General features: G+C 37.1%; 1 protein-coding gene across 10 annotated transcripts in view; it reads left to right on the forward strand.

Moving 5' to 3' along the window:
- The window catches only part of LOC136828667 (ATP-binding cassette sub-family C member 5-like), a 323,720-nt gene that overhangs the window by 278,600 nt on the left and 18,287 nt on the right, over positions 1–26,833 (forward strand). For all 10 annotated transcript variants that reach the window (XM_067086736.1, XM_067086729.1, XM_067086727.1 and 7 more), the window contains 7 exons: positions 733–862; positions 2,645–2,798; positions 8,802–8,930; positions 15,911–16,002; positions 18,684–18,868; positions 19,500–19,665; positions 25,113–25,296. In XM_067086736.1, coding sequence (XP_066942837.1) covers positions 733–862; positions 2,645–2,798; positions 8,802–8,930; positions 15,911–16,002; positions 18,684–18,868; positions 19,500–19,665; positions 25,113–25,296 — 1,040 coding nt within the window. The remainder of the gene's footprint in view (positions 1–732; positions 863–2,644; positions 2,799–8,801; positions 8,931–15,910; positions 16,003–18,683; positions 18,869–19,499; positions 19,666–25,112; positions 25,297–26,833) is intronic.

The raw sequence follows: 26,833 nt of genomic DNA on the forward strand, positions 1-26,833 counted from the left end.
AACATACTGATGTCACCGCTTTTTTTAATAAAAAAGATGAAGGTTAGAAACCAAACTTCATAAAAGTGATAGACCCATTTCATTACCCTGAGATGCCAGAAACTAGCTCCAGAACCTCATTGGAGAAGCTAAGTTAATACCCCATGATGACACTCACCTCAGCTAACTAGCTGGTATCTTCTCAAAAGCCAAACAGAACTGAATGGAGTGGGGCAGCCCTAATTTTCATTGAAAAGTGTTTAGAATATTTCCCAAATAATGGGAGAAAGGTCAGACTGGGACTGTTTATGAAAATCTTATGAATAGTTTGGTTCTCAAAGAATTGGTAGTTGAATTATAGGAATTTTACTGTTTATGTTTACTTTGAGATTGTTGAAATATGTTAACAGTGTAGCATTATGTTTGCTTATATTTTCTTAAGTTTTTGCTGAAACTTGTTTCAGTATAACTGCAATGTTGTGGTGTTATTTTTGTTCTTATGCTTTGCACCATGATGTTACAATAAATTAACAATATAAGATTTCTTATTGCTTTACATTGCAGAGTACTGATAATGCATTTATTTTCAGTGTGATTTAAATAATTATTTAACAATGGTTTTACAAGAGGATATATTATTTCTTCATTTGCATGTTGTATATTGAAATTGTAAGAATTCTTGTAATTCTGCTCATGTTTTTGTAGTAAATGGCTTTTAATGGGAAAGGAAGTTGATTGTTATTTCTTCTTCAGACTACATTACTAGCCTCCAGTAGGATGCACGACCAAGTTTTTGTTAAGGTTTTCCGCAGTCCCATGAGTTTCTTTGATACAACCCCAATAGGTCGAATTATCAACATATTTTCACGTGATATGGATGAAAGTAAGTACAAGTACTGAATCAGCTTCATCTTTCATTGAAAAGAGTTTGTTGTTTTGATCAGTGTTTTAAATAATCTAGTGTTTAGGAAAGAAAGCATCTTAGCGAAAATATATCCATTCAGTGTTAAATGCCAGCTTCACTTATGCTATTAACTAATAAACAAGAGAAAACTGAGTTTCCCCACAGAATATTATCCCTCCCAGAGGTAGCCCCTTTACCTACCATGTTAGAAACATGAACTGAATGATGTGGAAATAATGGTACTAGTTTACTCTTTTTTGTATTCATCTTTTTCCACTTGTACAGCTTTTCTGTAAAATACTTGTAATTTAACACTTATGTTATTTCTGATATCAGGACAACATATATTGGCATTCCTTTTTATACTTTATGTTGAATATGGAAGTGTAGAGAAGATGCTCATCTTTTGTTTACTTAGAGTAGCTCAGAGATATGTCATTTTTTATTATGAAATGTTTAGGCTTGTTTCATCAACAGTGCAAGTTGTAAACGGCAGATACTCTAAGACTGCTCAATCTTTAGACTTTTTTCAAGATATTAGACAAATGCTTTGGCTTTGTGAGTCTGCTCTGTATTTTAGCATTTACTGAGAATTAAACGTGACCGTGCAAAGAGTACAATTCCCAAATTCACAGAATGAAGCTCAAAATTTACAGAATGAAGCACAAATTCACATAATGAAGCAAAATTCACATCCCTACAGAGAATGGCAAGGTAGGGCACTACTGTGCAGAATAAACGTAACCTCTAAATATTTAAAAATGAATATCCAAATGAATTGCATAAGTACCACCCATTAAACACTATGCAAGAACGAGGTACAAAATGATGCATCACAAAATTCTACAGACACAGAATGATGTATGTAGAACAATTACAAAACTAAATAATGCAGAAATAACTAGAAATCAGAAATGGAAAGAGCACTCAAAGTAACATATAGAAGAGGATGTTATATGCTGGCTCCCAACTGTAGCTAAGCATAAGTAATGCATTTGCCATTTGTTCTTTGATATTTTATATAAGTTGAGTCCAGCCTACAAATGTTCTCAGAAGGTTGTTTCTTTTACCATCTAACACTTATTAAATGGAAATATTCACAATGGACTGATGAAGGACATATGAAGGCCCTACATAAAGAACTTGATAAAGGCATTCCTTGGAGCGCAATAAAGTTGGCTGTGTAATAGCCTCATAAAAAGTAAGGGTGAATGCAGGCATCATATGCAGGAGGGCATACACAGTAGAGACCTCACAATCTTGCTAATACAAGTTGGAGTGGTTAGGGTTTTCTGGTCCACAGAAATTGTGCAGTATATGATTAATGAGGTGCTTTTATGGAGACAAATATTCTTTATGTGAAGACCCCTTTACCAGATCCTGTTATTGGTTCAGTATTCGAAGGTTCTGCATATGGAGCAAGCAAGTGCTAAGCTGGAACACCCTAGACTTTATGTCCCTTATGTAATACAGTTCATACCCTTATCTAATAACCATGTTCATGTTTGAGAATAAGATTCAGAGCCTGCTCATTTTACAGATATTAATCAAAAAGGCTTTGGTAGAGAAACAGATTTATGATTATAAAAAAATTTAAAAAGAAGGTATATTTCTATGTTCCTAAAACAATTTTGAATGGTGAAGGCATAAGTGACATTCAGGTGTAATGAAATTGTTTTATCTTTTTATTTGTGCAATTCCCCATTTTTATTATACAATTCAGGATTATTATAAAATTCTTCTTGAATTTAATTTTTGCAGTTGATGTGCGGTTACCCATGACGCTTGAAACATTTGTCCAGAATATTTGGTTGATAATGAGTTCTTTGGTCTTCGTTTGTATGGTTTTCCCTCATTTCTTGCCCATACTGGTGGTACTGGCAATTATGTTTGCATTCATCAGAAAAGTATTCAGGTAAGCTCCATGTTTGTTTCAATTTTTATTTTCATTTATGTCTTATCTCCAGGCTTTTTTGAGCCTTCCTACTGGCTTTCACTTTTTGCTTCCATATACAGTCGACCCCCACCTATTCGTGGTTCTGGATTCGTGGCTTCACCTATTCGCGGATTTCTCTGTGGAACATATATACACATTATTCGGAGAAAATTTGCCTATTCGCAGTATTTTTCATAGAGAAATGTTCACAAATGACTGTATTTTCATGTTTTCATGACAAAATGTACTTTTTGTGATAAAACTATTAAAATATTCAGGTAGAAGCATTTTTAGAGTTTTTTTTGGTGTTTTGAATTATCAAAATAGGCAGTTATGGGCATTTTTAGAGGGGGTTTTAAGTATTCGCAGATTTTTAGCTATTTGCTGGGAGTAGTGGTATGCATCCCCCATGAATACCAGGGGTCAACTGTAGTATACTTTTTGACATAATGCTCCTCACCCTATGCTATTGTGGTACAGTGTGTGTTTCATCAACCCACTAATTTAGTACAGATGATTCTTGTGTAGCATTTAAATGCCAGACACATCATACCACTGTATAATAAAAAAGAACAGGTGGTTCAGGTAAGTTAGATGTGTGCATATATTTCCTTTGATTCTTTGTAGGTAATCAAATCATGCCTTCCGTGCCTGTCAAGTGCTCAAGCAGCTCGCAAGAGATCCTACATTAGTTGACTATTGAACCCAATTATGATTCCTTTTATGACATTTAAAAGGCATCCTTAGAACAAAGAAAACTAATTCTAGGTAGCATGAATTATGTAATGGAAGACCAATCTTTTAGGCATCCTTTATAACATGTTTGGTATACAGTACTGTACATGTTACAGTCAGAACAATAGATATACAGGCTGTCCTCACTTATCGGTGGCATTGGTTAGTGGCATTCCAGTTTTACAGTGCTTGGCTAACGACCTTGTTAACCAGATTTTCAGCGACAGTAAGCAATTTTCAGCATCAGTAAGCAGTTTATCGGCATCAGCAAGCGGTTTATCAACATCGTCAAGCGGTTTATCAGCATCGGCAAGTGGTTTATCAGCATCAGTAAATGGTTTATCAGCTCCGATAAGCAGTTAACTGTACCGATAAGTGGTTTATTGGCACTTATGACGTCGTAAACACCATGTATTTACCATAATTATCGGCGATTTTCAGTTAGGTGCTTATTCGGGAATGGAACCTCCCGTTAACCGAGACTGCCTGTACCCTCATCTGGATTTCTGGAGGAATTTTAAAAAGTTGCCACAAAAGTTAATGGAAATAGTAAGCTACCATATATGAAGTAAGAGACTGGATGGAAGGATAACTTAGTAACTGAAAACAATGATTTATTATCAATTGAAGTGTATGTCTTAGGGGTCAGTGCTTGGTTCTTTGCTCTTCACTGAACACACAAATAACCAAGACTGGAGTGCTGAATAGTAAAACAAACTAGTTAAGTCATCGTAACTAAACCTCTCGTTCCCACGCCTCCACTTCTCTGTATCTGTCTTGTTGCGGCACCTAAGAAGTCTGCTTCGAAGGCTGGCACTGTGTCAGGCACTTGTTCACAAGCCGCTCTGAGTACCCAGCTCTCTAAGGAGACTCGGGTATCCCGAACTGGCACTGGAGAGTCCGCTCACCTTACCAATTCGGGCACAGGACGGGAGGAAGAGCCAAGGCAGTCAGGTGTCTCGGCACTTCCTCTAGTGCCAAGCAAGTTTCCCAGGTAGGTGCTTTGGGCTCTCGAGTCCGAGCATCTGGGGAGACAAAAGGGAGGTCCCCTGTACAGTCTTCTTGAGAGGCTTCGGCCTTGAAGAAGACTGGGCCTCGTGAAGAGGACAGAGCAAGATCTCGCCAGCCAGCCACATATTCGACTCCACTCAGTCCCCGGTCATGTTCGCATGATCGGCCCGGCTAGGTCGAGTTAAGCGCTTGGCTCAGCTCGCGTGAACCACTGTGCTCTCCCCAGGACAGCACTTCACCGAGGCAAAAGTGTTCTCTTGGACCTGGGTTGCTGTCATCACCGTGGCCTGATGACCACTCTCGGCCTCCTCCTCCTGCTGGTGGAACCAGCAGTACCGGCGGGATGCCCAGTCCTCCTCGTCTGTCCCCTCAGCCTCCTGGGGCTTCCCTGGGAGGTGCGAGTCAGGTAGGAGGAACTCTGGAGAGTCCTCTCCCCAGAGTTCGACTACAAGGGCATGCATTCCTGGCTCGGTCCTTGGATCGACTAGGTCGTACGCCCGCGTAGTGCAGGAAGGATCCAAGGGGTCTGCAGAGGTTCTCCCTCCTGCTGGGAGAGTAGATTGGGAGGACTGCACTCGAGAAAGAACAAGAAAAAATTGGTAAGTATCAAGACCTGAAAAAGAAATAAGAAGGATATGGGATATGCCAGTGGAAATTGTACCCATAATCATAGGAACACTAGGCACGATCCCAAGATCCCTGAAAAGGAACCTGGAAAAACTAGAAGCTGAAGTAGCTCCAGGACTCATGCAGAAGTGTGTGCTGTTAGAAACAGGATACATAGTGAGAAAAGTGATGGACTCCTAAGGAGGCAGGATGCAACCCGGAACCCCACACTGTAAAAACCACCCAGTCCAATAGGATGACTGTGATAGACCAAAAAAAAAATTTTTTTAAATACTAATAAAAAAGATGAATCCCATTCATGTGGAACAAGCCTACAGGGGCCATTGACGAGATTCAGGCTTCCAAAGAATAGTGTTCATTTGAAAGAAATTACAAAAGAGAGTAAGGAATATAGAAAGAAGAGAAATACATAAGTACAGGGTGAATGAAGCCAAGCGTTCAAAATTCATCCCCAGTTTTCCCAGAGATGCTGAAAGGAGTACCTTATCTCTTAACAGTTTTTAAAATGCATTTCTGCTTTTTCTCACATTTAGCAATTGACTACTAACAAAGAAAATCTTATAACCATCGCCAGGCTCTTACTTAGAGTATCGGCCTGTTATTTTGTTGGCACTGATATAGACATTATGAATGGGCAAGGCTGGTGTGACATAAAACGTGCATAGGCCTACTTGTAAGAATTCATTCCCCCTTATTTGTTGATCCAAATAAGGGAAATAAAAAATTTTATTTAGAGATGTTTTTCTTCAGTGTGCCAATTTTACCACAAATCAGGTAACAATAATGAAGGAGAGATTGAACTAGATAATAAGTGATAAGGAAAAGTTCAGCCTGACTAAAAATTTTATGCACTTTTCGATGAGCATTAAATGATAAAAGGGTAGGGAATATTATTTCATTTTACAATTTTTACATGAAAAATATGGAATTTCATCAATAAATCAACGGTTTAAAATAAAAAGTCTGTGCCTGGTCCTATTTACAATGCTTTAAGACAATGGGATTACTGTTATTTCTCTCTCTCTCTCTTTCCCTTCGTTTGTTTCCCTCTCGTCTCTCTCATAAGCATACGTATGTTATTCTTTTTCATACCTTCCAATAGCATTTTTCTCTCATCCTTTGTCTTTGGGCGGTCCATCCCACAGTGTTACCATGACCATATGTCAGTGATTGTTATTTTTCAGGGACAGATGAGTTGAAACACTGTAACAATAATCTTGCCCTTTCTCTTGTTCTCACATCTGTATAATTGTACTTTGGTGTCTTATTGTTGTTACTCTTTTCTTTCATTTTTCTTTTTATTCTCTTAACCCTTAAACACTGACTGGACGTATCATATGTCGACTAAAATTGTCTGTTGGGTGCCGAGTGGACGTACCGTACGTCGACTACAGAAAATTTCAACCTTCGGTCAACTTTGACTCGACCGAAATGGTCGAAAAACGCAATTGTAAGCTAAAACTCTTACATTCTAGTAATATTCAATCATTTACCTTCATTTTGCAACAAATTGGAAGTCTCTAGCACAATATTTCGATTTATGGTGAATTTTTAAAAAAAACTTTTTCCTTACGGCTGTGCAGTAACTAGGCCGAAAATTTCAGAAATTCTTTTGTCATTTTGTCGTAAGTTTTGCACTGTTTTATATTAGCCGTTACATGAAGTTTTATATATGAAAAGGTGCGGAATTTCATGTAAAATACAGCAACATACAACCCATGGTTGTAGCTTTTATCAGTTTGGAAATATTTTCATATAAACCACGATAACTGCCAAAATTTCAACCTTCGGTCAACTTTGACTCGACCGAAATGGTAAAAAAACGCAATTGTAAGCTAAAACTCTTACAATCTAGTAATATTCAATCATTTACCTTCATTTTGCAACAAATTGGAAGTCTCTAGCACAATATTTCGATTTATGGTGAATTTTTGAAAAAAACTTTCCTTACGTCCGCGCCAGAGATTCTTTCGTCACGTTGTCGTAATGTTTGCACCGTTTTATATTAGTCGTTACATAAAGTTTTATATATGGAAATGTGTGCAATTTCATTTAGAATACAACAGAAAATAATTCATGGTTGTAGCTTATATCAGTTTTGAAATATTTTCACATAAATCACGATAACTGCCAAAATTTCAACCTTTGGTCAACTTTAACTCAACCGAAATGGTAAAAAAACGCAATTATAAGCTAAAACTCTTACATTCTAGTAATATTCAATCATGTACCTTCATTTTGCAATAAATTGGAAGTCTCTAGCACAATATTTCGATTTATGGTGAATTTTTGAAAAAAAAATTTTCCTTATGTCCGCGCGGTAACTCGGCCGAACATCTCAGAAATTCTTTCGTCACGTTGTCGTAATGTTTGCACCGTTTTATATTAGTTGTTACATAAAGTTTTATATATGAAAATGTGCGCAATTTCATGTAGTATGCAACAGAAAATAACTCATGGTTGTAGCTTTTATCAGTTTTGAAATATTTTCATATAAATCACGATAAATAGAAAATATTCTACTTTCGGTCAACTTTAACTCGACTGAAATGGTCGAAAACTGCAATTGTAAGCTAAAACACTTACAGTTTAGTAATATTCAATCAATTAGCTCCATTTTTCAACAAACAGGAAATCTCTAGCACAATATTTCGATTTATGGTGAATTTTTGAAAAAACATTTTTTACGTCCAGGCGTTACGAAATTCATGCATCATTTTGTGATAATATTTTCTCTGTGTTGCTCTGATCGTTTTACAATTTGTTATATACCAAAATCATTGCAATTTAGTTTACAATACAAAGAAAAAGAAAATAACGCGTTAGCTTTAACCGTTTTGCTCACAGCGAGATTTGTATAAAATTATTTATGAAATTTTTTTGCACTGTCATATATTTCAATATTTATATATGATAATGATACTTTTTTTCATTTCTGATGGTTGCATACTAAACTTCAGGCAATGACAAAAAAAGGAGCCAAAAATGAACTCTTAATCTTAAAAACTAAGCGTGCTGTGATTTTTTGAAAAAAACTTTTTTTCCGCTTTGGCGCTAACTCCCGAACACCGCCGGCATACGGGAGAGGTTTTTGTAAGTAGAGGCTCGGCGTTTAAGGGTTAATTATACCAACATTTTTAAGCATATCTATAATTTTCTTTATTGGAATGTTAGCTTTTGTATGACAAAAAGTTAATCTGAAAATACTCATTACAGTGACAGTAGTTCAAAAAATATTTTATGTTAAGTCTATTCAAACAGCTTTTGTATATTGTCCTACAAAATTAATGGAGTCTTCTTTTTGGCCTTTTTTAGCTGTTATGCATGTTTTCAAACTGAAATTCACATTTGCTCTGGGAGGGTCATCCAGAGATTTAAATTGGAGGGGTATAAGGAACAAAAACTTTTTCTATTGTGTAATTTGTCATTTGTAGAGGAATAGAATACTACAGGAAGCATTTTTGTGTCTGAGGTGACAAATTCATTTAATTATTTGGTACAGTATTTCAATTCTCCCAAAATTGGGAACAGATTTTAAACCTACAGTTTTGCACATAGCTGTGTTATTAGTTTTTTGTATGTTTACTAAAGGTTGCTTTGTTTTTACAGGATTGGAATTAGAGATTTTAAAAGAATGGAAAATGTATCAAGGTCTCCTGTGTACAGCCATGTCAGCACCACTGTGAATGGTTTAGCTACAATCAATGCTTATGGAAAGCAGGAGATGTTCACTAAAAAGTAAGATTTCTATCCCCTCACACTGTCAGTAGTTTTAGGGTTATTGTTTTTACTTTTACCTGCGACTAATTGAAGTAAGTCTGTGTGTAGATTTGTTTCGTTCAGACAGTAGGGAAACTATTGCCTTACATAGCCAACTTATACTTCATTTTGAAGAAGGGGACACTGTGCGCTTGCTGGAGAAAGATCTTTTTACCAAGATAGGTGAATGGTTTCCCTCAATTGGATTGAGACTATTCCTCCTGCTTTCCCATTTAGAGTGAAGTTTTGATCCTTTTTTATGGTACTTTTCCCTTTCCTCTTTCAGTCTTGGTCCTTCTTTTGTTTTGTTTTGGCAGTTTTCCTCTTTTCACTTATTTGTAATATTTCAGGTTTCTACTGCAAACTCAACCTGCCTTTTAGACTACTTACTGCAGGTAAATTGTCATTTTACAACATTCCTGGAACACCATAGCCATAGCCCATTTTTTCCTACAAATTTGGAACACCTCTGTCATGGAGTATCATACATGCTTTAAAGTGAGGATGGACATCTATCAGTTAATTTGTCTGCCTCTGCCTTCACGAAAATCTCCTTTCTAGGTCTGTATGATTCCAGTCCTGATTAAAAGAATCTTTCCTTTCTTATCTGAGGAAGAAGGACAAAACAGGAACAGCAGTTAGTTCTGCTTAGGGGGCTTATTACCCTTTACCAGTGATTATTGATAAATGCTACACACTACATCCTTAACCACACAGTTAAGGATGTAATGAGTACTGTGCAGATGATGGAAACAAAGTTTAGAGCAAATGCAGAATTTTCCTGAGTGGGAAAAAACTACATTTTCAGATACCTACCTCTTTGTAGCTAGATGAGCTCATTCAGTACTCTGTTATACTTATTGGCTTAGTGCAAATGCGGATTGATGATTGGTTTAATGATGTCCATAGAAGTAGTAGTAGTAGCAATAATAATAATAATAATAATAATAGATTTTATTTCAGCTCAAGGCCATATACATGGAATATACAAAGTAGAGACAATAAGATACACAATCTAGATACATGAGATAACATGATAAAAAATGGTAAATCGGCACTATCCACATAGTTGCAGAAGAAATATAAAAAATAGTATTCATAATAGTGGTAATGACAGTAATAATATTGAGAAAAGTAATAAAGAACCAAAAAATAATGACAATTAAAAAAACAGATTACATACAATTAATTTCCAGCTAGGGACCTTAGCCGGTTACAGAAGTCGGGTCCAGAAGGCTAAATACGAAAATTGAAGATAGCAAAACTCTACAGTGATATTAATCACAGTAATAATAAAAAAAGAAAATACCAATAATAACAATAAACATAGAAATATAATAATAATAATGATAATGTCAGATTCTGCAGATGACACTTCATAATTGCAAAAATAGAGAATAAGTCATTTAAGGAACAGATGCCTCATTATCCCATCTTTCCCACAATTTAGATGATCTTGCCTCACTGCTTAGGATGCTTTGTATGAGCGAATTGCTGCTGTTTCTCAGTCGGTTGATAAGACTGGACATTGTTTGCCTCACAATGATTTTGAAATTATCCCGGCAGATTTCTATGAACATCTGCATGGCGGAGTGATAGTGAGGAGTGTTCGTAAGGTGTCTCAGAATGTCATTGTGAACAACAGTGATACATCTCATGGTCTCTCGGGTATAGTTCATCCAAAGGGAACACCCATATACAGTATACTGTAGCAGTACAAGCGGAAGAGCAGCAATTTCGTGTCTCGGTGACAGACTGCAAACCTCCTTGCAATCGTGTTGCCTCTGTTCTATGTCTGCTGTATCTTTTAGGTCGTCCATGATAATGTGGCCCAAATACAGAAATTCATGCATGAATTCCAGATGATGATTTCCAAGGAAAATTTGTGGTTCTGCAATATGCTTAAGCGATCTCGGGAGCAGTGAAATTCACTGGGTCTTGGTTTCATTGTATAGGATATCAGATTCCTCTGCATATTGGTGGTAAGTGTTGATGAGTCGCTGGAGACCTTGCACTGAGGGGGAAATCAGAACGATATCATCAGCTTAACAGAGGTTGTTTATTGTTGTTTCATTGATAGTGCATCTAATTGGAAGTAAGTTCAGTATGACATTCGGGGCATCTGTGCACATATTAAACAGGTATGGAGAGAGTGTCCCCTTGCCCGAGCCCGTTTAGGGAGCCAAAGATGTATGACAGTACGTTACCCCATTTGACACAGAATTGCTGTGTGGAGAACCAACAACATAAAATGCCAATTAAATATAGAGGTATGCCTCATTTGTGCAGCTTTAGGAAAAGCTTCAGGTAGTTTACTCTGTCAAATGCTTTTCTCACATCTACAAAACATAGGAAAACTGGCGAGGCTGATGATAGATAATAGTTCAGCAATCCTTTCAGGATGTAGATGCAGGTGTCGATTGAGTGGTTTGCTTTAAAGCCGAACTGGTTGTCAGTAGTGTGTAGAAAGGGAAGAAGTCTCACTAGAAGAACGAATTCAAGTATCTTCGATGCAATTGTAGTAATTGCAGTCAGGCAGTAATTGCTAGGGTCAGCAGCATCCTTTAGCTTGTTTTTTGTTAATAGAAGAAACTGGTGAATTATGCACGCATTGCATAGAGCACCTAGTAAAATGTAAATTATCAGATGGCAGAATTGGAAAGCTTCAGCAGGTAGACCATCACAGCTGGGCAGTTTATTATTTTGTAGGTCGTTAATGGCATCGCTGATGTTACTTGGCATAATACAGTCAGCAGAATGAAACTGAATGTTATGATTATCTACATCCCTTTGGAAGTCTTGATCATTTATGCAATTTAGGTTAGTGCTGAAGTGATCGCCCCACATTCTTGTGATAGCCTCATCACCGACAGCTTCTCCTACTCTCTGTGATAGCTTTTTTAATTTTGGGATTTAGGGATTGAATGTCTTTCCAAAGATGAGAGTAATCACCAGATTCTAATTTTCTAGACATTGCATCAGCTCTTAGTTACTTTTCATTCAGTCTGCAGTGCTTAAGGGCAAGTTTGAACTGCGCTCTTGCTTGTCTCATTAGCAGTGCAAAGTGTCCTTCCCTCAGACTACCATTTTGCCTCCAAAGTAAAAACATTTCATGTGAATGCATATACAGATCTTTAACCAAGTCATTCCATCCAGGTATATTACGAAAGTTGCCTTGACGAGATCTAAAGGTATCCCTGCTGGAGGCAAGCATAGTGGAAATTACATTTGAATAGAATTCTTTCAGATTTAGCCTGTGATGGTCATTTCTACATTTTGGGTTAGTGCACAGTAAGGCGTCTGTCGGTTGAACTATTGACCTCGGCCTGGTTTCCATGGTTTCCCTAAAGGATCTGGTTTTCTGCTGGTTTTTAAAATCCCAGCTAACGGCAGGTGGGAGATCTGTTTAGGGGGTCCATGGTAGGGAGGGATGGGGTACTGAATGACACTTGTAAGGGGATGTGATTGTAGCCCATTGTAAGATCGAAGCGAATGTTGCAGGTCACAATAGAATCATGAAGTTGAGGGGACGTGATGCAGTGGTCCAGCCAGGAGGTTGTAATTGTGTCCATTCTATTTTGTACGTAGGTATAGGAGAAAGGAGGGAGGAGCATTACATCACTAATTTGGAGAGCATGATTTTGACAAAAGTCAGTAAGTTCGTTATAAAATTTTGTTGGGTGAGAATTGAGGTCCCCAATTATACAAATATGATCAGCGGTAGAATCATGAATAATGCTGTGTAACTCACCTAGGGTCATGCAGTGTTGATCAAAATTATTGTTCTTATCCAAGGGCATATAAACATTAATTATTAGGATCTTAGAGTCCCCTACTATCACTTGAAGCCCCCAGCAATCTAGCATTCCTATAGGTCATCACATTCACCATATTGTCTAATGATTTGTGCCACATGAAAGAAAGGCCCCCTTTTGGGTGACCGACTACAATGTGATTTGTAACTTGCATCGATGGGGCCTAGAAAGCTCTGAAGTGAGAGGAGGAAAATTTTAGTCATGTTAGTTCATGTTTGGGGGCTAGAGACACAGTAGTCATGCCCCTTGTGCTTCAGTGTCAAACTGTTGGTTCCTGTGAGCACTGCACAGAATAATGTAGTATGTGTTAAAAAAATTTTATTACCATGTAAAAGACACCACATTCATTTATATTTAAATGTTACATTTTAGTTAAGCTTTGAATGTATCCTTGCTAATTCCTTTCTTTGATATTTTTGATAACCAAGTTGTACAGGTTTGTGCTGCCTGACTACAAAGTATTTAAGGCAAATGAAATTGAATGAATTGTTTACTGTTGTTTATTTTTATTGCCTTTTACATGATAGTAGCCTATCATTTGTATTTGTTTTAAAATGTTCTCATACTGTATTTCTCCAATTCTGTCTAGACAAGGCAAGACAGCCTGGGCTATGAAACCTCTTGTCGTAGCCTATAAACTTATCACATAGACTTTCACTATATTAAGGCATATGAAATGTAGCGAGTTTTGTATTGTTTACATTTATAGGATATGCTAAGTAAATTGCAAGGTTAGGCTGAGGTTTGATACAGGTAAGCAAAGGTAAGGAGTATGATGTCACCCATATGTGCATTTTAGTCTTTTCTCACAGGTTATCCAGCAAAGTGGAGATTTTGCAATATCACAGTGTGCGGCCTCCATCATATCAGGTAGAGCCAATCCAGTTATTTATGAAGTAGAATAGGGTTTTTTGTGTCAGTGCCATTTTTTTTCCTCAAGAGTTTACCTTGTATAGCCAGATCAGTTAGACTTGCATTGTCTCCAGGAAATCTTACAAGCCACTGTGGTCATCACATGATGATCCAGAAAGTTGGTACTAGGGATCCTTTTACAACACACATCACTTTTCCATCCATAACATCACCATCAAGGATCAGAACTGTTCTCACTTCTCTGGCCAGGAGGACTATCAAGCTTTAGCTATGGAAAACCAATTACTTTAGGCATAACACCTTCATGCAGCATAAACTCTTAGATAATGATAATGAATTTATCCTAACTACATAAAGTGATTTCTTGATATGTTCATTGACGTGCTGGTTAATGGTGCAAAACAGTATCAAGTGCAAGTCATGCTTTATACACTTTATATACCTCATAATTTTTACAGATTGTTGAATTTGTGCTTGCTCATGCATAGTTATGACAGACCATCTTACCTGCTGGAGAAGGGGTTTTAAACTCCACATTCTTATCTTCATGTGTCATATTTGTTATGTACTGCCAAGAAACAGTACATGGAGATTTTGGCTATGTTGTTTCATGTGGAAAGTAAGCATTGCACTTTTCTAATTTGGACAGACTCTTATCTGATACAGGTGGCGTGTTAACATTCCATAAGTATTTGACTACACCTTTTGTTAATCTGTAAACTACTAGACACTTGATTTCTAAATCCTTACAGTTCCCAAAAAGTCCATTGGAAATAGTTTGGGACTTTCAGTATCTCGGCCTTCTCCCAAACTAGCAATTCAGACAGGTAAATGACTAATGGGGCTGTCATGAAACAAACAGTGGTTTCATAACAAAAGCTTTTTCACGTGAACACAATCATACCCCATGAATCACCTAACTAAAGCTCAAGAGGGTGCATATCTGGTGAGATTGCTGTTCTTTGCCATTGTGACAGGCAAGATAGGTGATCGTGAAAAGCTTGTGACTGCAGTGTTGGGCTTATCCATGATTAACTAGTTTGTAAGAAACAAACTTATACAAAAACAGTTTTCTCACATTGTCATTGTCTGATAAAAGAACACAAATAACCCCTATGATCTGTTTATGTTAATTCTAGTTGCCATTTTTCTTGTATGAAAAATTATGCCATATATTTAACTTCCATTTGGTTTAAGAGGATTAACAATTTAGACATACCATAGAATTGTGTTAGTACCCAAATGTTTGATTAGTCATCCATCTCTGAGGTACTTCAGCAATCCCAGGGCTTCTGGCATAATCTGATGATTTACTCAGGTGAAAAGATATTTGATGCTCTCTGTTAAGGAAATTATTTCCTGGGAAATAATTGGTTTCCTATCGGAAGACTGATCGATATTTTACTACAGAGCTACTTACCTTGTTCAGGGTCTCACATGTACCAAAACAACCCATCATCTGTTTATTCTAATATCATTTTTGTATTTGAAATGTATCAATGTCATTTCTGTATTTAAGATGTATGAAGTTATCTTTTACATTTTTGTTTTGCAAATAAGTTGTGTAATCTGAAAGAGTATTATTTTTGGGATCTGTTCTTTTCTCATGTGTTCGTAGATTTCTTATTGTACTAAACACAGTTATGCAAAGCATATTTTGTAAGTAATTTATTAAAGCTTTGGTCGTTATAATTTAGTTTGTCGCAAAGTAATGAATTTAGTTTTTATTTTATTTAAGATTTTTCTTTTCGTATTTATTCAGTTTTCATGTAACAAGCTCATTATATGTGTATTTAGCAGTGGAATTGATTCATGCAGTTCCTATAAGTTGTAAATGCATGAGTCATCCATTTCATGTCATTATACATAGTTATGTAAGTATCTAATTAAAGCTTTGTTCATTACTATTTAAAAAAGTCTTTTATTTTTATGCTTGTTCTGTTCTCGTATAGTGAACTTGTTATATGCATACGTAGCAGCTGAATTAATTCATGCAGTCCCATCGGTTGTAAATGCATGAGTCACATCCATTTCATATAAAGAAATTAATGTAATTTAAAAATCTTTAGATTTGCCCACCATTTTCAGAAGTGGATAAATAAATGAAAAGACACTGTCCATTTGGTATTGATTTACTTCATAAGAATAGTTTTTACATCATTCTTTTGAAACTCTTTTATGACAAAACTCGATAAAATTTTTGTCTTGGCCAAGTTTGTATACATTGTAGGGCTAGCTTGGATAAGATACCAATTAAAGCTTGTATTTCAGGTTTATGCTATTATTTGATGAAAATTCGTGTGTGTTCTTCCTCTTCAATTGTGCCATGCGATGGTTAGCTATTCGACTTGACATTTTGGCATGTAAGTTGAATGGCAGTCTTTGCAGTGTTTAATACTTTATTTAAGATGCACATTTTTACTGAATGTTGTTCTTAATGGCATTTCACTGAGTATTAGTTGCAAAACAGTCTTCACATGTAGTACAAACCATAGCTTTTAGAGCCTAACACTTAGGTACAAAGGAGTAAACTGTTTAGTATTTAAACAAATTGTTCTTTTCACTGTTTAGATATCCTCATCATTTGAGTTCAATCTGGAGACTCTCCAACCACCTACCTAATCAATTTAAACCTTTAGTTCATGATGATCAAGTTGCTTTCAATGGTCATTTACTGTGTTTGTTTAGGCCTGAGGTGTTCATATCCGTTCTGTTCAAAAAAGTGCTCTTGGAAAAAGGGCTGTGTAGATGGTGTGGGGTTGAACTCAGTAGTTTGTCTTGACTATACAGTAACAGTTAGTGCCACAAGAGATGCTTTACATGCTTAAAAAGAGATTTTTAGTGCCCAAAATGTATAAGAATAAATGGAGAAATGTGAAAGGTTGATCACCATGGTATGGTGGAAGGGCAGGGCTTAATGAGATAGAAAAATGTGTTATCTTTGAGACATGCTGGATGGGGACCAATGTATGGTAGAGATGGCAGTAAGAAAAATAGTAGCATTTGCTTAGATGTAGATAAAAGAGGTTGCTAGACTATAGGTAAATAAGTGTGTAATATACGTTGAAAGTTGTGTGATGGCTTAAAAATAGACAATGTTGATGCAATAAATGTCCACATTGATAAAATAACTCGGCTCGCCCTCTTCCATAAATGTAGTTTTTCCTTACAGTAGACACTTGAAAAAGCACCATTATATTGAACTATTTTTGAAACTTAGAACCAATGATAACAAACCTTCCTTTTGATTGTATTTTTACTTGAATGACATCTATTCAGTCTACAGTCATTGAGGAATCTTTCCACAACACTGTTACAGAATACTTACACAGTTTCAGAATTGAGGTGTGAGATTCAAATTTCAGAATTATTTTTTAATTATATACACACTAGAATTATATTTATACTACAGTGGGTCACAGTTTCTAAGGATCAAAACGTATGAATATTATAATAAATGAGTGCTTAACATCGGACCAAACTTATGTATGAATTCCTGTTATGTCGTGGGAGAATTGAAAATCTCCTTTGCCAAAGTAATATTCCTGTGGATTGAGAACAACCCTGGCCAAGATAGATAACTTTAGAAAATAAAAATCCTCTAGCAAAGTTATTTACCACATTCATTCTTTGAAGTCTAGACATAAATAAAAGCATTGCATATGTGGTACTTTGATACAGTTGTAGCTACAGAGTGAAAAAATGAAGACAAAAACGCTTAAGAAACTTCTGCCCACATTGTAAAAATAAAAATCACAGTACTATATAGACAACTATTAAGCTCTGACAAGCTTAATTGAGTGATGAACTAAATAAAATATTTAAGTGTAAAGATATAAGGTCTTATTCGTGAAAGTATGTAAAATGATAAAAGACCTACCAGTTCATGTAAAGTCTCACATACTGTATGTGGCACTCACTGATCAGTATAGACACTATGTTTAGAGGCAACACAGGAAGCTAATAAGCTACTTAACCCAGGGAAATTGAGCAAGGGAAGGAACTTAATGTTGACCGCTAAAGTAATTCACACTTCACGAGTAAATATGGGAAGTAAAATAATAAATGAAGCCATATATGATATCAGTTAAAAGAAAATTATTAGTCTTCAACTTGAAACCAAAAGACTGTCTGGCTAACAGCTCATACTAGTTAGACAAAACTTCTCCATCAAACAGTAAGAGAGGTAAAATCATAAAAAAATATTTAGAAATAAAAAAAAAGACTGAAGAGCTGCAGAACTTGTAAATCTTCTAAAATAATATGTATTTCAATGAGGTGAACTGGGTTGCTGTTCATGAAAGAAAACAGGTTTTAGTGAAAAACTTGTCGGGGTAATTCATGTTATCACCAGCCCAAGAAAAATAAGAAACAGTAAAAATAAATGAGATAAAAAGTAAAAAATTGGAAATTATACACAGTTATCTTGGGTGTAGTAGTAGTTCCGTAAGTCTGGGACACTCTTGAGCAGTTAGTCAATTGGCAAAAACACACACAGTAATTCAGAGGTAGTTAATTCAGTTAACTGAATTAACTACCAGGAATCAAAGGGAATTAGGAGCCACCCCATCTGAGCCAGCCAGTCATCATATCTTTTCTTTAACAATTGAAATGACATGTTTGAGATTCATATGAACAGCACAAATAGGCTACATTAAGTTAAGGGTTTGTGATGAAACAAATTTATTTTGGGTTTATTAGGCATAAATCATTACCTTATGGTAGGGTCCTCCCTCCTCCCTCCTGTTATGTGCAGACGTTAATGTCAGAGAGAAACTTCTTAGTAATGGTGTTAGAGGTTTTGAAGTTCTCCCTATAAGGTTTGAGATTTTTCACCCTGTCTCAATTATGCTAGTTGAAATAAGAACATTTTAGTGAATGATTAACTGTATGTCCCCTTTGTACTGAACCAATAGGCTCCAGTAAAAGTGATTTATATATATGGATCAGAATTTGATTTTAAAAATTATTCCTCATATTAGAAGTTATTCATCCTTTGCCTAGAATGATGAACCTTAGAGCTTTTTTTCTCTCTCTTTTTCAGTGTTAGTTACTGCTTGTACAGCATTTCTTTCTCTTTTGTTACGTGGTCATGTTGATGCAGCTTTTGCTGGTTTGGCCCTTGCTTATGCAGCACAGTTGAGTGGTATTTTCCAGTTTACTGTTAGGCTTAGTACAGAAACTGAAGCAAGATTTACTTCTGTTCAAAGGATCAGCAATTATGCAAAGGTTAGTTCTATGAAGGAATATGCTGTACATGTGTCGCAGTTTTAATTTTGTTGATGAGATCTTTTGAGTAATCCGTAAACCATTAGATGAGATGTATACCTCATAAATGAACCATATTTCAAACTCTGCCTTTTCTTTGGTAGAGCTCCAGTCACTTGCATCTCTGATTACAGTATTAGCTTTTTCTTTTGACATTGTCTTTGACATACCTGGTATTTTATACAACCACACACAATTCCAGTTATCCTTAAAGTTCTTTTGAACCATGAAGTCTGAAAATTCAAGTAAAATCTAAAAATTCCTGACCACAGTGTAGTTATGAAAATATTGTACAACAATTTTTTTTATTTTGTTAGTGTTTGTAGATTACAACTTCAACATATAACATTAATTTCTCCCCTCAAAATTCTCTCTCATATATTGTATTTAATTATGTTTCTCTTTTCTTATCATATGTGATACGACTTACCTGTAACAGAAGTCAAAACTGCAAAGAAAAAATAATTAATATCCATTATTTATTTATTGAATTTACTCATTGGTATGAGAGAGAGAGAGAGAGAGAATTGTATGTTAATAATCTGAATTTTGTTTTTGTTCTATCATTATTTTTACTCTTAAATGTTTGCAGGGGTTAGTATCTGAAGCTCCATCCATCATAGAATCAAAGCAACCAGATGAAGCTTGGCCAAAGTATGGACGTGTAAGTTTCCGCAAGGTACAAATGAAATACAGGCCAGAAACACCTCTTGTCTTGCATGATGTTACTTTTGATATTGACTCTATGGAAAATATAGGTAAGAACAGATGTCAGTGGTAATGATATTAAAGGTTCTAATTTTAATCCAGTAATTATTTTCATTTGCAATTTAATAGTTTGTAGAGAGTTTTTGGGGATGATGGTAGTTACATTAATAGAAAAATTTCAGGGGTATACTCAGTAGTCTTTTACATTTTTTCATGTACTGTATTTGGTATGAGTTCTTTTGACAAGTTTATAATTTTTCTCAATTTCCAGAGTTATTGAAATCATTGAAAATTAGATTAAGGATGCATAACTGTTTTCTGTGTAAGAAGTTAAGCAAATTTATTTGCAGTTTTGTGCAGTTTATAATTAAAATAGTGTATAACATAAGGAAATAATAATGATGTTGTGGAATGTTAAAAACTCTTCATATCCAATCTAATATCCCTGAGGTGTGGTAGATGGAAAATATTTAATAATGTGCATGACCATAGTAATGTAGCAAGACTTTGCCATAACCTTGCTGAGGTCCATTCTACCATATTCTTGAGTCAGTAATATCCATAGAGTACGAAGATTAAAGCATTTGACATCATTATTTCACATGTAGCCCTGAGAATACATTTTTCCTTAAATATTCCCGTATATTATTAAGTAGAACCGAAGTGAGCAAAATTATGAAGTTGAATCACCACATTAAACAACCTGTTTTATTATTTTACTCAGTGTTACAATGTACAGATGATTAGTAGGCAACTGCATAGTAAATATTATTCAACAATTTAAACTAAAAATCCAGTGATAAAAATAGAAGATTAGATAAAGTATAGCACTTTATGTAAGCATGATGAGCTTCTTATCTAAGCAAATGTACTTGCAACCCTGTCTTATTATTATTATTATTATTATTATTATTATTATTATTATTATTATTATTATTATTATTATTCACAAGAAATTCACAATATTGTGGTAAACTGTTAAAAATCCAATATTATATAAATAGTTTTAGTATGCAGAAGATAAAAACAAAGGCCTTAGAACACCTGAATGGTGCTGCTCCTCAGTGTTTACATTAAAATACAAAGCAAGAGGGCAGTTTTCCTAAGAAGAGTTTTAAAACGGGGGGTGGGGGAGAAGATAACAACCCATCACAGAAGTACTGGTTTGGTTGTTGTTTAGTGATTCTGTATTCAACCGGCAGTTGCACCAACCTCATTGATCTTTTGAACTTGCAATACTGCAAATGCCTGTGCTGCATAGGTGCTGTAGTCAGAAACATTCATAGGGACATGGCTGTCTTTTGCTTATTAATACAATTTATATAGTTGTGGATTTTTCATTATTATTATTATTACTAGCTGACCAGCCCGGCACTGCCCAGGAAAACTGAATGACACTGCTCAACATTTTTGGCATTTTATATTTCACCCTTTCTCACCCCCCATTCCTATTGGGCTGAACTTGGACTTAAAGGGCATCGGGAGTGTCACTATTAATTTCAGCGACCTCAAAAACTATGGATTAGAAACCAATATCCGTCATTTTTGACATTTTAATTTTCACCCCTTCTCACCACCCCCCCTTCGTATTAATCATTTCCTTCATGAATTCATAACTTTAACATAATTTATTTTCTCTTCATTACGGCCATTCATAACATAATTTATTTTCTCTTCATTACGGCGCTGAATGACCTTCTTGGCCCCAGTGCCTGGGCTTTTGCCCTAAATATCATACATACATCCATCCATCCATTCATCCTCATATATTCACATGGGTGTTCACTTATTCTCTGTTTGGGCCCAATTGAAGGACATCTGCCTTCTGTGGTAACTGGATGATTGGTGCGTCAGTTAGTGCTTTTCATGTGATGCACTGCAGGCATTACATAAGGATCTTTGCAGTGTTCCTCAGATCCCTAGTGTAACCTCTTTCATTTCTTTCACTTCACATGTTTGTGTTCTCTTTCTTCCATCTTATTGTCCACCCTCTCCTAACAATTATTTCATAGTGCAGCTGCTAGACTTTCCTCCTGTTCCATCTGTAAATCTTTTCATGTTTTCAATTAGTTTCATTCCCTCTTTCTTTTGAACCTCTCTATCACCTTTTCACTACTTGATTATTGAGAAGAGGTACTATTTGCTAGAATTGGCATTCATTTTCAGGGCCAATAGTGCGAGCTGTGGTGATTTTGTCAACCACCCAATAATGTTTGGACCTAAGAGTTACCATCATGAAGGTCGTATTGATACCTCAAGGGCAGAATTACTCCATAGAACTGGCCTGAAGATTCCAGGCGTAGTTTGGTTCTGGGAGTAGGATTCTTGGAATTTTGTATGGTTTTCCTGCCAAGATGGTTAGAGTGGGGATGTTTGTATTCCTGTAATTCTCTCATTCCCATCAAGTATACACTTCAGCTACCCTAAACATTTTAGTGCCATCCTTTTGAAGTAGGGTAGGGAGTGAACATTTGGGAATCAGCTCTTACTAGTGCCATTGGCAGAGAAGTGAATATCATGAAAATATTGTGGCTTCATTTTACGGTTTCCAAGGCTTACTTTTCCCTAGATAATCACTTAATATGGATACTTCTGATACCGACCCAAGTATCTCAGGGCTCCATGACATTACCTCAGAGCTGTTGATGGATGACTTCTAGGGCAGTACAATAATAATAATAATAATAATTAATAATAATGGCACAGGCCACTCTTGGCAACAATGGCCCCTTATCTTCCTCCTGACCCATAAACCTCAGAGCCTGAACTAAGGAAGAAAGGAGTTTAAATAGAAAAGCAGAAAAGTTTTCAAAAGATGTGATTATTCCTGGAGTAAGTGAAACAGCATCTTTGGATACATATTTAATATTAAAATTAGATGATAACATCTTTGAAACTAATAGACAAATAGTCCAGTCTTTAGGCAGAGGACCTAAGGTGTCTCCATTAAGTAAAAGAAGTCTACAGATAGAAATCTTCAGACACTATCTGAGAGCTGTCACCTAAAAGGTGGTAGATGATCGTACCCTAGTGATTACTTCCCAGTTGCAACAAATATTGCCCACCAAAAAAGCAAAACAATCTCAGAGTTACTGAAAAAATTTTTCAGACCTCCTTCACTGCAACTCAAGAAAATGTCTTTGTTACATGTGCCAAGGAAAAGTTTTTCAGTTCAAGGCCCTCTCCTTCAGCTTGTGACAGCCCTTCAGGTGTTCACCAGGGGAATCTGCCTGAAATGCTATTTGGATAACTAACTCATCCTCACTATGTCAGAAAAGCTTCCACAGGATAGCCATCGTCTGCTGTCCCCTTGCTAGAGTATGGGGATCGTCATATTTCTCAAGAAGAGGATCTAATATCTTGGGATAATCCTGGATACCAAGGTGGTGAAGGCTTTGTCAGCGTCCTCAGCCTGAGGGAAGTCCCCTGGTGCTTCCTGGAGAAAGAGGAACAACCAACTCATCAGTGGCAAGTATGGGAGAAGTCATGTTCATGCACTCCAGTCGCAGTTGAAACTGGTCCTTTCCTTCATTGTCTGGTCCCCCTCTACAACGAACCTCAGAAAGACCTAGAGTGCTGGGTTTTGGACCATCATTAGCATCAATAAGTCTCTCAGTGAGTTCCCCCCGAAGTTACTTCTGTTTTCAGACATGTCCCACAGAGGTTGGGGAGCTCATCTGGGAGAAGAGTTTGCTCTGGGGACTTGATCCTTGAACATGAAGAAGGTGCACATCAATATGCTAGAGAAGACAGCATCATGGCTGGCACCTCAGACTTTCCATGAATGTCCAGAGGGCCATTCAGTGGTTATCATGAGCAGCAACACAACTGTAGTTGCCCACATCAACAAACAAGGGAGCATGGTCTCCCCCTCATTGTGCCAACTGGCCATCCAGATGTATGATTGGGTATAATTGGGCATTGTTGCACAAGATCAAACTGAAAGCTAGGTACATCCCAGCCAAGTAAAATAGTGTAGGTAGATCAATTGAGCTGTTGGAACCAGTTCATCAGGATCAAATGGTCCCTACAATGAGCAATAGCTGGGAGACTGTTTGATCTGTGAGGAGAGCTGATGATTGATCTGTATGCCACCAGACTGAATCAGAAGCTTCACATCTAATGTTCCCCCATCCCAGACCCATGGACAGCGATGCAAGATGCATTTCAACACCCATGGGGCAACATGGACATTTATATCTATGTCTTTCTCCTGTTCAGTCTTCTCTGCTGGATACTCAACAGTATTCGTAACCCCAGACATCTGCATGACACTGGTAGCTTCTCTGGCCACTTGCTGCATGGTACACTTACCTCTTGATAGGTGTCCCAAGAGCCCTGCCCCTGTGGCCCACTTTTCTGTCACAGGTATTACTGAGTGATGCAGTCACTACATCTTCACGGGTGGAGGTTATCCAACATCTGCATGGGAGGCTTTTCTTGCAGAACAGTACCCTCTGCCCCCTCCTCAGCAAATGTGTACCAAAAGTGGGCCATCTTTTTACTGGTGTTATAGAAGGGATTTTTCTCTAGTCAATGCCTCTCTTCAGGCATTAGCAGACTTCTTAGTCTCCTACATCAAAACAAGGGCCTGTCTGCCTTGGCTGTTGAAGGGTACTGAGAAGTGCTTGCTCAAGTGTTCTGCCTACTAGGAGCAGACCTGTCCACCTCCCTGGAAGTAGTGATGCTTATGAATAGTTTCAAAGAGTAATGTCCTCCTCTGGAGGTCAGGCCTCCTGAATGGGACATGACATTAGTACTCCAAAACCTCAGGACAGTTCCATACAAAGCCAGTTCAGTTATTGGACAGGGATCTTATAGTACTCCAAAACCTCAGGACAGTCCCATACAAAGCCAGTTCAGTTATTGGACAGGGATCTTACCCTCAAAAAGGTCTTCCTTCTACCCCTTACCTTGGCCAAAAGAATAGAAGAGTTACTACATTGTTTGTCATACCTCATGGGGCACTCAGAAAGGTGGAGGTCTCTCTTGTTCTCTTTCATCCCAGAATTTGTGGCTAAGATGCAAAATCCATTGGTTCCAGGCATAAGGTGTGAGAGTTTCCTTTTTCCCTCCCTCTTGAGAATTTGTTGATGGAGAGCTAGACAAGCCGTTGCTGTATCCAGTTTGTGGCCTAAAATTGTAGATGCAGGCAATTTACCATTTGCTTTTTATTGCCAGTCATTGCTAGTTCAATTGTGACTTAGATTCAAGATTCCAGTTTTTAAGGTTCATTTTTGAAAAATTCTCAGTACATTATTTTGTTCCTACAAATCATTGTTTATTTTTCCATATGTCATCCTCCTTTGTAAAATATATACTTATGAGGAACCTATGATGGGGTATGTTGTAGATTCCTGAGAGCTCTGCTGTGCCATCATATGGATAAAAATGTCTCCCATTTTGTCATGTTTTAAGGTTATTTGATTATTTTGTTTCTACATAAATTGAGGTTTTCTAGCTAGGACAGTATATTCTTTTAAAATTTGCATGGTAGGCGTTGTTGGAAGGACAGGGTCTGGAAAATCATCGCTGGGAGTTGTGTTGTTTCGGTTAGTGGAGCTGACTGGTGGTAGTATACGTATTGACGGCATCAACATTTCAACTCTGGGCTTAGAAGATCTTCGGTCACGGTTGTCCATCATTCCACAAGATCCAGTATTGTTTATTGGCACAGTCAGGTGAGACTACACATAGTTTATATTTGTTCCCACACGAATACAAATCTTTGGTCTTTGCATATGGATAACTTTTGGTGAAGCTGGAAAGCCCAGCTGTTAAGCTTTTGCAAGGCAATTTTATGGTAATAATCACCTATGGTTGGGGTGGAAGTATAGCCCACCCAACCAGTATGCATTCAATCTCTTCAGTTTACTTTTGGCCTCATTCTTGACAAGACGTGCTTTTCTTCTGTGTCCTACCATTCGGCCTTTTTCCTCATGTTGTATGTTTTACATTTGTAATTTGAAATATTGATTTGGATATACTGAAACATTTGTGTATTTTGATATATCAAAACATTTCAACATGTTTTATTTCTATGTCTTTGATGATATATTTACTTACTCACATTGCGTAGTAGGCTTAGGTGAGGAGTTCTTCTCCCTTTATATCGTTGTTGTTTCTCAGATACCTTCGTCTAGGTGTGTGTTTAATTATTTTCTTTTTTAGGCACAAAATGTTTTGATTCAAACTACACAATTTCTGGGATTGTGGTTATGTATTAGTCTTTCAGATGTTGTGTAGATTGAGACAATAAGGGTTCCCGTTGCAGCTGAGGGTTTCATGCGAGGATTCGTCTTACTTAACGTAGCAAGTTTTCCTCCACTCCCTCAACAAGAATGTTAATGACGCAAGTCCTATGGTTGTGTTGATCCCGACTACATGCTCAGGACCAGTTAGAATTTACCGTCTTGTCTCTTTCTCGTCTTGTAGGGGTAGGTGTGAGTCGTATGACTCACTCCCTTCCCTCAGATACAGATTTATTTCTTTTCCTTTCTCTCAGGGTGGGAGGTTTATTCCTTCCTTAGGGGGAAGGCATGTTATTTGTTTCTTTTCAGACCCTACATTTCAGAACTTGTTTTGCCCCTGGACTTCCCTGTTTTCTTCTTGCACGACAGTTGTCAGCCCTGCTGCTCGCCTTGAAGTCTGACAGCGGCATGTTCTGTTCAGGTCCTGGGAGCCCCTCTAAATTCTCTTTGCTTTCCCAGTGTTGCCACTTCACATATTGGTGTACCTTGGCCAACTCGTTACATCTGTGGTGGAAGCTTGGAACCAAATCAGATCTGTTGGCAGTGTGTTCCTTTCAGAGCCTGGGAGTCCCATCCACGTGGTGACTTCTAGGGGTCATTCCCCTCCTGGGATGGTGGGGGTAATACCATTTTACTCTTTTCCAGGCTCAGATGCGCAGTTTACTTCATCATTCAGGAGTACCAATCTTAGACAGACTGCTTCTCTTATGTAGCCTTCGTCTGCTTCTGTGGCTTCTCGTCTCCCTTCCGATGTTTAGTCATCCAGTGCCCTTCTCTTTGGTTGCCCTTGTGTCATATATATGAAATAAACTTATATTATCACACAATTTTATTAGAATATATGATCATACCTGCTCTTACACAGTAATTTCTGCTTTGGTAAGAGTTGTCTGCTCCTGTGATGTCACGGATTGGATTGTGACATCATGGCTAGTTCATATGACATCATCAACCAGTTCCTCCGACA

Source organism: Macrobrachium rosenbergii, chromosome 43, assembly GCF_040412425.1.
Source record: "Macrobrachium rosenbergii isolate ZJJX-2024 chromosome 43, ASM4041242v1, whole genome shotgun sequence".
Taxonomy (NCBI): Eukaryota; Metazoa; Arthropoda; class Malacostraca; order Decapoda; family Palaemonidae; genus Macrobrachium; species Macrobrachium rosenbergii.